The sequence below is a fragment of the Myotis daubentonii genome, chromosome 11 (assembly GCF_963259705.1).
Source record: "Myotis daubentonii chromosome 11, mMyoDau2.1, whole genome shotgun sequence".
NCBI lineage: Eukaryota > Metazoa > Chordata > Mammalia > Chiroptera > Vespertilionidae > Myotis > Myotis daubentonii.
In genome coordinates this window covers 47,927,212-47,941,057 of record NC_081850.1, presented here as the reverse complement: position 1 = coordinate 47,941,057, position 13,846 = coordinate 47,927,212, and the positions used below count along the sequence as shown (strand labels likewise).

The 13,846-nt window shown below is 43.3% G+C and overlaps 1 protein-coding gene across 2 annotated transcripts in view; it reads left to right on the top strand.

Annotated features, from left to right (window-relative positions):
• The window catches only part of RASEF (RAS and EF-hand domain containing), a 58,708-nt gene that overhangs the window by 13,178 nt on the left and 31,684 nt on the right, over window positions 1-13,846 (top strand). For both annotated transcript variants that reach the window (XM_059657010.1, XM_059657009.1), the window contains exon 2: window positions 13,500-13,646. In XM_059657010.1, the coding sequence (XP_059512993.1) occupies window positions 13,500-13,646 (147 nt within the window). The remainder of the gene's footprint in view (window positions 1-13,499; window positions 13,647-13,846) is intronic.

Sequence of the window (13,846 nt, the reverse complement as noted above, 5' to 3'; positions counted from 1 at the left end):
CACACCCCCTACTGGGGATGTGCCCGAAACCCAGGTACATGCCCTTGACCGGAATCGAACCTGGGACCTTTCAGTCCGCAGGCCGACGCTCTATCCACTGAGCCAAACCGGTTTCGGCGGTATTCATCACTTTGAATATTTCTTGCCACTCCCTTCTGGCCTGCAAAGTTTCTGTTGAGAAATCAGCTGACAGTCGTATGGGTATTCCCTTGTAGGTAACTGAGTTTCTTTCTCTTGCTGTTTTTAAGATTCTTTCTTTATCTTTTGCTCTTGGCATTTTAATGATGATGTGTCTTGGTGTGGTCCTCTTTGGATTCCTTTTGTTTGGGGTTCTCCGCGCTTCTTGGACCTGTAAGTCCATTTCTTTCACCAGGTGGGGGAAGTTTTCTGTCATTATTTCTTCAAATAGGTTTTCAATATCTTGCTCTCTCTCATCTTCTGGCACCCCTATAATTCTGATGTTGGTACGCTTGAAGCTGTCCCAGAGGCTCCTTACACTATCCTCGCATTTTTGGATTCTTTTTTCATTTTGCTTTTCCGGTTGGATGTTTTTTGCTTCCTCGCATTTCAAATCATTGACTTGATTCTTGCGCTCCTCTGGTCTGCTGTCGGGCGTCTGTATAATATTCGTTATTTCAGTCCGTGTATGCTTAATTTCTAGTTGGTTCCCCAATATAAGATCGAGGGTCTTATTAGTTTTCGTATAGATCTCATTAAGTTTATCGGCAGCTTCTAAACAGTTCTTGAGAGACCTTAAAAGTGTGGTTCTGAACTCTATATCTTCCTTTGACAATTTTGTCCTGTTTCTTTGTCTCCGCATTTTGTTATGCTTCCTTGGTGCACCCCCTAGTGGTCTTTGTTCGCAGTCTTATAGTTAAATCTTGATTGTTGTAGCTAATTCCAGGGAGGGTTTGACCTCCAGGCCAAGTGGCTATGAGAATCAGCTGTGTCAGCAGTGAGAGAACTTCTGTCCTCTAGGGAGGTGCTAATCTAGCCTTTGCCTGAGGCTATCCGGCAAATGCCTCTGTGCAAGGCTTGGGCGGGGCGGGTCACACAGGATCAACAGGGTGGGCCGGAGAGAGCAGTTATGGCGGCTCTCAGTCCTGTCCCCAGGGGCTCTGCCTCTCTGAGTCCCAGCACCCGCTGCAAAGCTCGGAGAGAAAGCTGCACTCGCTCTGACCGAAGTCAGACAGTCCCGCTTCTCCCGTTTGAGTCTGGGTCCCTAAAGACTCGCCCGGATCTGGTGCTCAGAGTCTGCGACTCCCTCCCGATTGAAAACAACAACCGCGCCCTCCGCCGCCAGCCCGCTCCGCGCACTCCGCACCTCAGAATTTGACTTCAGCACTGCGCCTCCTCTGAGTGTCCGTGTGTGTTTCTCTTTCCTCCTAGTTGTAGGACTTCCACTCAGCCAGCGTTCCTGTGGTTCTGGGTGATGTCCCTTCCGTTTTTTGGTTTCACTTTTGAAGTAGTTGTTCAAAGCAGCAAACTCCGGCGTTAACCTATGCCGCCATCTTGGTTCTCTGTTCAAACATTTCAAAAACCAGAATGATGATAGACTGTAAAGAGAGAAAATAACCACCATAAACACCAATAAAAATGTTTAGATACTGTAACTATGTGTATAAATATTTGAATTTTTGAGAGTTACAGCTTCTATTTCAATTTATAGAATATTGGAGCCTATTTGAGTGCAATTTTATGCACTACCAACAATTTTAGGTACATTTCTACTTGACAAATTTCTTAATTTAGTAAAAATTTGTATACCAAAATGATTCACTGGTATTTTTTGCTGAATTTACAATAGCATCTATAATAATCTATAATAATCTATAAAAGCATAATATGCTAATTAGACCAGACATCCTTCCAGATGACCTTCTGGATGAAAGCCGGGGCTGTGAGGGAAGCCTGAGTGCCAGGTGCCTGCCGGGAAGCCCGGGTCCCGGGTGCCAGAGGGAAGCTGGTGCTGGCGGCTGGAGGAAGGAAGGCCTACTCTTACACGAATTTCGTGCATTAGGCCTCTAGTTCATAATAAGGTTGGATGTATTACCATCAACACAATGAACTTCCAAAGGTTTCATTTTGATTCCATGCAGTGGATATAGGGGGAAATATCAAACTCATTGGAATTAAATGCAACCGATTTTTTTTAGAAGCATCTGATCATGCTGATAATAAAACTAGCCTCATTTACCTATGTGAGCTCTTTTTCTGATAATGGAGAAAAATAACAGCCATCACCTCACTATTTGTATTTGTATAAGAAAAATTGGAATTAAAATGCACAGTGTCAATCTAGAAAGACAGCCGTTTGATCTAAGGGAAGAGTCATGCTCTGCAGGCGGTGTGCAAATGAACCTTCTGGAGCTGCATGAGTGGAACCGCAGGCTCTGAACATTGCTTTCTTCCTCAGGAGATTTATGCCTTCTGGTTTTCATGGGGTTAGTGATATCACTCTAGTCCACTATGGTAAATGATAAATGTTGGCAAAAATAATAATAAGCTTCTTATTTTGGAATGTCTTTTAGAGTTACAGAAAAATTGTGAAGATACTGCAGAAAGTGCCGTATAATTACGCACTCCCCCATTATTAACATCTTGCATTGGTGTAGTACGTTTGCTACAATTAATGAGCTGATGCTGACACATTACCCTTAACTAAAGTCCATACTTTATTCAGACTTCCTCAGTTTTCCCCTTATGTCCTCTTTTATTTTTAAATTTTTATTTTTTTATTGAATTTATTGGGATGACATTGGTTAATAAAATTATTCAGGTCTCAGGTATACAGTTCTATAATACTGCTGGGGTCCAACCCCAGCGGGTCCAGGGGTCCCCAAAGGTGTGGACGGAGTCGGCGAAGAAGGAATGACACGGAGACAGTGTTCAGTTGATCAGCAGCCTAGCCAGGATCTCTAGCCAGGATCTCCAGCCAAGTTCTGGTGTGGATTTCCAGAGAGGTTCTGCTCTGGATCTCCAGCGAAGTTCTGGTTAGGATCTCCAGCCAGGTTCTGTGTCCATGTTCTCTTGCTAGGTTCTCCAGGTTCTCCAGCCAGGTTCTGTAGCCATGTTCCCTCGCTAGGTTCTCCAGCCAGGTTCAGTCACCAGGTTCTAGTCAGGTTCTCTTGCCAATTTCTGTAGTCAGGTTCAGTCCAGGATCTTTTGCCATGTTCTCTCCAGCGAAGTTCTTCTGTCTCTAGGTTCTGTGTAGGTTCTGTCTGTAGGTTCTGTCTTCTAAGTTCTGTCTTGTTTCATCTGTATTTATACCAGTTGATTCCAATCCTATCAATCTCTATTCCAAAGGTTAGGGCGTTTCTTATCTCCATTCCAGGGAGTAAAGATTATGTAGCTTAAGCATGATTGTTCGTAGTTAAATTGATTAATTACCCGCCTGGCACTTAGTTAAGAGGTTTTATTCCCTCCCTAACTTCAGGGGAAAATCCCTACCTGGGGAAACAACCTTTCTCAGAGACCTTGGTTAAAACACATAGTGCCAAGAAGGTGAGCAAACATATTAAGAACAGTATGCCATATATGCCAGGTCCCTTGAAACAGCAAGCATGGACCGGCTCCCGGCATAATACATCATCTGTATATTGTATTGTGTGTTTACCATCCCAAGTCCAGTCTCCTTCCATCCCCATTTATTCCCCTTTACCCAATCTACCCTCCTTCCCCTCTGGTAATCACCATACTTTTGTTTGTGTATATAAGTTTTTTGTGTTTTTGTTTTCTTTTTTAATCCTTAATGTCTTTTCTTTTTTGTTTTTTGTTTTTTTTTGTTCTAGCATCCCATCCAGGACCCCACATTACATTTAGTTGTCATGTTTCCTTAGGTTCCCCTTCGCTGTGATAGTTAAACATTGCAAGTGTGTCACAATTGATCACCATCCTTCTTGAGCAAAGGAAATTTGGTACCTAACATTTTATTAAGCATGCACCTTTGATTTTTGAGGTCTAAAATAATTTATTTTATTGCAAAATGTAAAAGCACTGCCATCCAATAAAATAACTAGTTATATACTTTAAACCAGTGGTCGGCAAACTGCGGCTCGCGAGCCACATGTGGCTCTTTGGCCCCTTGAGTGTGGCCACGAAGTTTCAATCACACTGTACGTGCGCGCCCGCACGTGGTATTTTGTGGAAGAGCTACACTCATGGGGCCGCAGTTTGCCGACCACTGCTTTAAACCATACTAAAAATGGTTAAATCAAAGTAGAAGAGCACTCCAGTTTCTCTCTGTTGCTCTGTGGCAGGATTGCGCAACGTCTTTTTTCTGTACCTATTTCATATACATTGTGCCTAGAATTTCCCAATTTCCCGTTGATTGGGCCTAGTATCATTGCAAATCTTGCAGGTAACCGCACTGCTGGTTCGCCAGGTGGCCAGCCAGCAACCACCTCCGGTCTTTCTCCACCACTGTCTGAGACACGGAGGAGGAGGAGTTACCCATCTCCTGCTTCTCTCCTCCCAGCTTAACTTGTTTTATCAGTGACTGGTCTGTTTCCTGCTCCTGAAAGGCAAGGCTTAGTTACATTGTGCCTGGAAAGGGTCAGGAAAGGGGAGATGGGTTTATCACTGATTGTCTTCCGATTCAGGGGCACATTAGTGAGAAGTCTTTTTACTGCACGTGTTTTCAGCACTACCAGGTGAAAGACGGAGATAAAAAGTGCAGATCCACCAGCTTGCCCTGGTTTATTTTAATGTGACTCTTAATACCTTTAATGAAGCATTAGTACACAGTTTAGTAAGTTACTGTTAATGTCACTTTTTGATTAAAACAGAAGATTCTGGATGAATGTTAAAGCAGACAGGATACAGGACATTAAGCATAAATTGTGATTGCTCCCAGCAAACCTGAGAAGATGACAGATATCTAAAAGGAAATTTTGCATAGAAACTGATATGGCACTCTAGATGTTCCTCCCCAAACCTTATCTTTCTTGCCAAAATAGAAAAAACATTTCAGTGAAAAAATAACTGTAATACACCGACTCACACTAACCTTACTAGATTATTCCTGCATTTAGCTTGACTCAAAGTAAGTTGAGAGAAATGCTGGGGAGTGAGTGTGCATTATAAGTACTCTTAAGTCAGTGGTTCTCAACCTTGGCTGCACATTAGAATCACCTGGGAATCTTTTTAAAATCCTGATTTCTGGGCCTCATCCTCCGGAAATTCTGTTTCTTTGTAATGGGGTGGGGCCACAACATTAGTAACAAAGAAACAGAATTTCTGGAGGATAAGGCCCAGAAATCAGGATTTTAAAAAGATTCGCAGGTGATTCTAATGTGCAGCCAAGGTTGAGAACCACTGTCTTAGTAAAGAGGTGCATGTTCTCACATGTACATGTATACCTGTATGGCACTGATAATGTGATATCCATACATGAAAAACTTGATATCGACCTAGGGACAGGACATGAATGAGGCCTGTTTCCAGGGTATAGGAGGGTTAGGTCTGCATTACCTCAACCCCATTCCTATGCTCAGGGTCTATGTCAATAGACAGGGATCACATTTGGCCCTCTGCCTGTTTGTATAAATATAGCCTTGTTGATGCACAGCCAAGCTCATTCATTTATATGTCATGGATGGCTGTTTTCATGCTGCAGTGGCAAAGCTGAGTAGTTGCAACAGACAGTGTTACTGTTTTCTATCTGGTGCTTTACCGAAGAGATTCACTGACCCTTGGACTTTAACCTTGCAGACTGACCTCAGACACGACCCAGTTCTCATTTTTCAGGTTCTCCTGCACTGGCACACATCACACATGAGATAACATGTCTGTCCAGTTCTCATTTTTCAGGTTCCCCTGCACTGGCACACATCACACATGAGACAACATGTCTGTCCAGTTCTCATTTTTCAGGTTCCCCTGCACTGGCACACATCACACATGAGACAACATGTCTGTCCATGGGCTTCCACACCACATCACACCACACCACTGGCTTCCTTCTAGATCTTTCCCAAGACACAGCGCAGAACCCAACAGGAGAGAACCATCGGCTTCTCTCTAACTCATTTGGGTAACAATGGGTGACGTTTATCGATTACCCTTACTGTTCCTTGTATGTTTGTATGTACTTCAGTAGGGTTAATCCTTACAACATTGTGTGGCAGATTCCATTGCTACACTCACATGGTGACGGAGGAAACTGAAGGCCAGGAGGTTAAGGGTTTTCTCTGGGTCACAGAGCCAGAATGTGGTGGGGAAGCACTTGAACTTAGCCAAGCGGTTACACTTACCCTGTGCACTTGTCGTTCATGACTTAAGAAGCCCTCAGCTGTTTTGAGTGCACCTTCCCTCAACCTTCAGCACAATGCCCCTTGCTGTTTCTGTCTCCCCCCCTCGCCCCCGCTCCACTGGCAAACTCCCAGAAAGTGCCTAAATGTCAGTGATCTTAAACAGAAAGCAGTTTTCTATTTGAAATCCATCTAGGCTTTGAATAAATCTAGGCAACATATCCATGTTCCAGGGAGTTTTTATTGCAAAACTCTTTGGGGAATATTATGTGAGCAAGTACTTAGTAAAATATTGTTCAGGGTGATGTGGATCTGGAAGGAGTTTCGCCAGCAGGAGATGTGTCTGGGCTGAGGGTTCTGGGTGTGGCACTGAATACCTGGATGCCTGAATACCTGGACTAGACCAGCCTTTGATGGAGCAGCAGCAAAACTAGCTGGGACAAGCCCGGGGCACTGGGCTGGCTTGTCTTTCCCAGTCTGAAGGATGGTGGGACCAAGTTCAAAAACCATTCTGTGTTTTCTGTAGCAGGGAGAGCCAATACCTATTCTATAACTGAATTAAGAGCTGGACCTATTGTGAGAACACAAACTAGACTTGTTTCCAGTGATATGCAGCCGGCTCCAGGTGGTTAGTGGGTAGAAGCCCATCCTGTCTGGAGTGAAGGACTTGAACTGCAGAAAGAGAACTGATGTCACCCTTGTCTAGCAGTACATATAGCTAGATTCAGCTGTTGTCTGCACTATCAGATTTTATTTGTCTGCATTTTACACATCCTATATAATAAAAGCTTAATATGCAAATTGTCCCCCTCGATTGGGAGTTAGCCTCCTCGTTATGAGATGCGCTGACTACCAGGAGGTGGCGCTGCACTGCCAGCCTGATGGGCCCCAATGAAAGCGGGACTGCAGCAGGATGGTGGAGCAGGTGAGCGGGCGGTGCCAGGCCAAGGTGAGTGTGAGCAGGGGCCTGATCGCACCGTCAGTTACCCGGCAGATGGCAACCAGTGCTGAGGCAAGCTAGGGCCCGATCCCCACAGGCCACCCTGAGGCAGGCCACCCTGAGGGACCCCACCCATGCACGAATTTATGCACTGGGCCTCTAGTTCTGTAATAAAGGAAAGTAGAAGCTAGTGAAAACTCCTAAAGTCTCACATTTCTGGATTAAATGACAGTGAACTTAGATTTACCTCTCTCTCTGAAATTTTTTCTCCAAAACCCTTCACTTAATTCTTTGCTAGCACCAACATTTTGTGAAGATGGGAATAGTTATGATGCACACTTGATCATGTCATCTTTCTTTAAGCCTTCTGGTGGCTTTCTGCCCTCAAAATAAGTGCCCCCTCCCATGTCCTTACTGTACAGACCTCTGGTTCCTGCTAATTTCCCCTCCCATATCCACACCTGCTGCTTCTTCCCTATGCTGAGCTGTCCAGCCTCACCAGCTTCTTCCAGTCACAGGAATTGCTGGCTCCTTCCCTGCCCCCACACCCTTCAGCCTATGGTTATTGGTGTCTGGGACAGGCTGCTTCCCTTTCCCCTCTGCCTTCTGCCTAGTTGGCATCTACTCATCCGTGTTCACCTGCCCTATGAGCATCTTGCACATCATCTTCATGGTGAGCCTTAGAAGAGAAGGAACTCGGCCAGTTTCTTAGCATTGAGTATCCAGGCTCTAACATGGTGCCCCTTGGATAGCATGGATGTTTAATTTCAGTTTTCTTGTGGCAGCCTCTAGTGTAGATGATGTAGGCATTGGCACTTAACAATATTTGCTTTCATTCACAGAAAACTGCTTTGGGCTTTAGAGCTATATAACTTATAATTTGAATAAATAACTAGCCCCCTATCTTAATGCTTAAAGCAGCAAGACTTTGAATCTAAGGGGCAATTTTCCTAGCACCCTTACTGGGTCGCTGTGCTCCTTAGCATGGAGTGATGCTGTCTGCACTTGACTACTTCCCAGACGTGTCCTGGCATTCTAAGTGCCAGCATCACTACAGGACAAATACATGAACACACACACACACACACACACACACACACACATGCATACATACACATGTATATGCTTTTCTAAGTAAAATGTTAATCTTATGTGTGACTTTTAAAATTTTTACACAGTGTAAATGTACCTGTTTTTTTTTTTTATATAAGTTCGTGTGATATCCCTTTCAGCTTCAATAGGACTATTTGCAATTTAAAATGCTTATTTTCTGGGATCATTTAAAAATTTTAAGTTGTGAATTTTTCATCAGTAATTAGCCTTAACTACAATCTTTCTCACAAACCATATTGTAGTTTACCAAGAAAGAAGATGAATAGGCTCAGATTTTAAACATATAAAATGGGTTGGTAATTCAGGGTGCATTTTCCTCTGAATGCCTTTCATTTGATCCCTTTTCATTAGACATAAACTAGATTATTTTTAGTTAGTGGCTCTCTCTGCACAAAAGTAGACTATTTTTTGTCTTGGCTGACTAACACATATGACTTGAACCTTGATCGTTACCTGGTATTTGTCAAGTACACCTGTAAACAGGTCTACTTGGTATTTGTGAATCCAGTGTAATTGCTTTAGATGAGGCCCTGAAATGAAATTAAAAGTGCTTTGAGCCTTGTCCCTGGTGGGCACCCTTCTCAGAACTCACGTGTGCCACGCTGGGACAGGCCCTGGAGAAAGCAGGCTGTGTGTGCAGCATTGTGCAGCCTCTGCTTGTTTAACCTATGACATCAGGAGCTGGACCCAGGGGAGGCCTGTGACTACACTCTCAGGAGTGGAACAAAAGATTGTCTTGGCACCAAGTAATGGCACCACGGCTGTTGAGCTGAAGAATCTGCAAGTGATTAGCGGCTTGTACAGGGCACATCATTTCAATCTTACATTGAGGGGCTAGGTGTTATCTCTTGCTCTGAAGAAGTACTTTTTGTGTGCTTTTCCCCCCATCAGGTGTGAAAATCACCAAGTGCCTTATGTTGCAATCTGTTGGCATAATCCAGATGGTGCGCTCCTTTCACAGGTGCAGAAATGAAAGCACACAGGCAGATGAGGGGTGGGGGTTGTGCCTCATTGTTTGCAATAGTGCTTTTCCCAAATAGCTTTAGGTAAGACAAGTTTTGTAAGATTACCTCATTTTAATCTTAGTTGTGCCTTTATTTTCTAAAGGAGTCCCTTTGCAATGTGGACAGAGTTTGTAGCAATAATACATATCCTCCTACAAAATAATTTTAAAAATCTTGGTACAACACATTTTCTTAAATGGAGCCACCCACTTGGGACCCCTGAAACCAGTTCAGCCTGAAGAGCTAGTTCCTCCCTGGAGAGCCAGACTCTGGAGCCGGATGGGCTGGGTTGGAATTCCTGGCTCTGCTACCTGATGATACTTACCTCTCTCTGCCTCAGTTTCCTCCATGGGAAATAGGAAACTAGTGATAATTTCTTCGTAGGGTTGTCGTGGGGATTAAATAAATAGCACATGGAAAAGCTGAAATCACTGCCAGGAATGCATGTCAGGTGCTAAGTGAATGTCTGAGTCAGTATATGAAGGCTTCAGAATGGTCCTTTGTTCCCTTGAAAGAGAAGTGGGTGGTGGTGGGAAAGACTTACTCTGGTCGGAGGAGTTTTATGGCTTAGTTCATATGAAGCTATCAAGGAAGTAACCTAATCTGGAAGAGCATGGTAAAAAAAAAAATTAGGAAACTGTAGCGCCAACTTTCTAAGTTCAAGGTGACCATAACAGACCTTCCAAGCCTTAGTGGCTTTATAAAGTACAGGCTTATGTATTGCTTATGCGTCAGGCAGACCAGAGTGGTCAGGTAGTTCCCCTCAGAGTGGGGATTCAGGGATACAAGCACATGCCATCCCTTGGCTTTGCTGTATTGGAGTCCTTCACTTCAGCTGTAAGGATGATGGAGAGAGAAAGAGGGAGGCAGAGAAGGAGAGGGGAGAGAGGGAGAGAGAGAAGGAAAGGGGTGGAGAAAGGGAGAGGGAGGGAGGGGGAGAGGGGAGACAGGAGAGAGGGAGAGAGAGAGAGAGAGAGAGAGAGAGAGAGAGAGAGAGAGAGAGAATATGAATAAATGAATGAGATAGAATCTGAGCCAAGGATCTTACAAAGGATTGTAAGGGCCAAGCAAGGAAGTGGCAACACACCATTTCTCCTCCTATTCCATTGGCCAGAACTAGTCACATGGCTCCAATCTACCTAGGGGGTTCTGGGAAGTCAATTCTCCCCATGTGCCCTGTAATAAGAAGCAGGAAAGAGGAGTATCCAGGTCATTTCTGGCACAGCTGTTAACCATATGACACATTTTATGCTAGTGGCAGATATTTTCTATTATTAATTTGTACACTTCACTGTAAACTATTTCTGAAATTCTGTATAATGCCAGGAGCCAGGTAGGACTCAAGGGAACTTACAATCATTAAGTTTCTTTCTTATTTTAGAAATTTTCAGGAAGTCAGGAAATCTCCTGAGACATCTACTTCTGAACATTTTATTGCTGGGCAGTTAGCCAGTAAACAAGGACTTTCGGTGAAGTTCCTGACAAGCAGGTTTCTGGTAATGAGTAAGTTTTTGTGCTTTGTTTCCTGCTGGTGGTCAGTAAACCACAAGAAACAAAGAAGTTAATGATCCTGTTGTGATTGAAATTACAAGGGACAATCTAAGAGTAGAAAATTTTAAGAAACTGCTCTTTAATAAATACGGCTCATTATTGCAACTAGTGTTTGTACTCAGCTGTGATGAGAGGGATGATGGCAGCATTCTGTGACTTATATCATCAAATAAAGAGACTTGCTCCTGCAGGTTTGTTAATAATATTTCACTTAAGCAGTTATTTTGAATCATAACTGGCCTCTGCACAGATCGAACAGTTTATTTATGAGCAAACCTGGGAGAGTTTATAGCTATAGGGACACACCTTGTGACCCCATAGCATTAAAACAGGCTGCCTTCAGCATGCTTAACTACGCTTCCGGGTAATATATACATCATGTTTTGTAATGTTTCATAGTTCTGTGAATTGATTTCCAATCCCGTTTCTTCAGCCAGGGTTCAGACGTTTAACACAATTCGGAAGTAGTATAATGTAAAGGTTGATCATGTGGTGTCTCCAGCATCAGATTGAGTTTAGATCCCAATTTTGTCACTATGTGACCTTGGGCACTTTCATTGTCTGCTATGGTTGTCTAGGTGTTTCTGGTAACAAATAGCAGACTGGATGGCTTAAACCACAAGTGTTCATTTTCTCACAATTGAAGTCTGAGATCAAGTTTCGGCTGGGTGGTTTCTTCTGAGGCCTCTCTCCTTGGCTTGTACATCGCTGTCATCCTGTGTCTTCATGTGGTCTTACCTCTGTGCTTGTCTGGGTCCAAATACCTCCTCTTATAGGACACTAGTCATATTGGATTAGGGACCTTCCAAATGTCCTCTCCAAATACAGTCACATGCTGAGGCACTGGTGTTGGGACTTCAACATAGAAATTTGGGGAGATACATTTCAGCCCATAACAGGCACGCACTTAGTTCTGCCCAATCTGCAAAATGGGTTTATAAAAGTACTTTATAGCACTGTTGTATTTAAAGATATGATGCATGCCAATTGCTTAGAGTAATACATGGCATATAGTGAGCACTCACTAAATAGAAGTATTTTTTATTATAATCATAAATCTTATTATATGTACCTGTGCCATCTATCCCAGTTGGGAGATGTTGTATGCCCAGCCTTTCAGTTATTGAGGCCCGGGATTAGTATAGTCTTTCTTGTGCCCCCATAGCATTGGAACAAGCTGCCTTCAACAGAGCAACCGGGCAGAAGCCCAGATGTTGTGATCAAGTGGACGGTTATGGATACTGTGCTAAGGGTTTCTGAGTAGTCTTCTTTGGTGTTAGGCACCAGAGATGGCTATGAAATGCTCTCAGATGTCCTAATTCCTGTAATGGCCTGCCCAAAAGTTTTCCCAGACCTGGATAAACTCCTGGGGAAGAATAATCTGTCTGTGTGTGACAAGGGCAAGAGACAGACGACTTTTCATATTGTCAGGGGAGTAACTATAAAATTATAGTGGTAGATCGCTGAATGAGAGAATTATCCAAGCACTGGAGATGATTTTTAAGGAATGCAGTGTGTGAATGAGGTTAGCATACCTGTGATTGTACCTGTCCCACACAGGTCTAGACTGGTGAGAATAGGCAGAATTCTATAATGTTGATATTATGGTAAGTTATCATCTTGGGTCCAAATAAGTGCCTGTTATCTAAATTCCTGACTATTTTTTTCTAACTGACATAAATGTTCCTTCTTTTAAAAAAGTGCTGCTACTGTCAGTCACAACACAGTCACAGCTCATGTTACCCATTAGCAAGCACGGTTCTCCACCAGGGTCAGAGAAAGCAGGTCCCATGGGCTCTCATGGAGTCTTCTGTCCCAGAGGGACAACATGCCGTCAGTCCAGAGACCTTTGGATGTGCTTGGGAGTCTCAGCTGCAGTGATGGGAGTTCATTGCTGCAGGCACGTCATGCATGGTCCAAACTGGATCCACTTAGCTCATCAGCTCCTAGACTTGAGTCAAGGGCATGCTAGCCAGCTGCCCTGCCTTACAATTTCTCTTTTGAAATGACTGAGAAATATTTGTCTTTTAATAAGTTATTAAGCAGCGAGTAGGATGATTGTCACTTCTAAATACATATATAAGTGTGAATTTATATGAAGTAATTTTTAACTGACTATACAATAATAGGTATATGTACTCTTATGATCATAAAATCTGAAATACATCCTTACTAGGGCCTGGTGGAACATGGAATTAAGTAATTGTTTTAGTGTTAGCTAACTTTTTCTCTATAAATCTATTTACCTTTCTATTAAAGAAAGCCCAGCATTGACTGAAAAAAAAATCCTTCCCTATCAACACCTTCATATGCATTTCCACTACTCCACAGTTCTCCACCTTCTACTACTAAATCATCACTTAAAAATCACATTGTGCAACCTAACTCCGTGCAATTTTATGTGTTGGTCATACCTCAGAAATGCTGGAAAAACTATAAGGTTGCTGGTCCATTGTAAAAAAAAGCTGTGGAGAATAATTAGCAACATCTCTGACTATGCCCTTCCCACGAGGTCATTCTGTTTTTGCTGCCTTTTTCTTCCTTGGTTCTTTACTTTCGTGTCTCTCTTGTAAAAGTGTTTTGAAAATTTGCCTTTTAATTTTTCACCTGGTTTAATGTCACTCTTTTTTTTTCTTGAAGGAAAGAGCAAGTTAGTACCTTGTATCAAAACATCAACCTTGTGGAGCCGAGACTGATTCAGCCGTATGAACACGTTATCAAGAACTTCATCCGTGAGATCAAACTTCAAAGCACAGAAATGGAAAGCCTGGCCATCGCGGTGAAGAGGTATTGAAGTCCTTCCTTCCTAAGTGGCACATGGGGTCCTGGAACTGGCTTCCTGACCCAGGGGCCACGTGGACTGAACTGCATTGTCACACTGGGACATGGGAGGACTTCCTGATCCTCGGGAATCTGGGGCCTTCTGAACTGAGCAGCATGAGGGAAGTTGAGGCAAGCAGTACCGCCCAGGGTCAGTCAGCAATCCA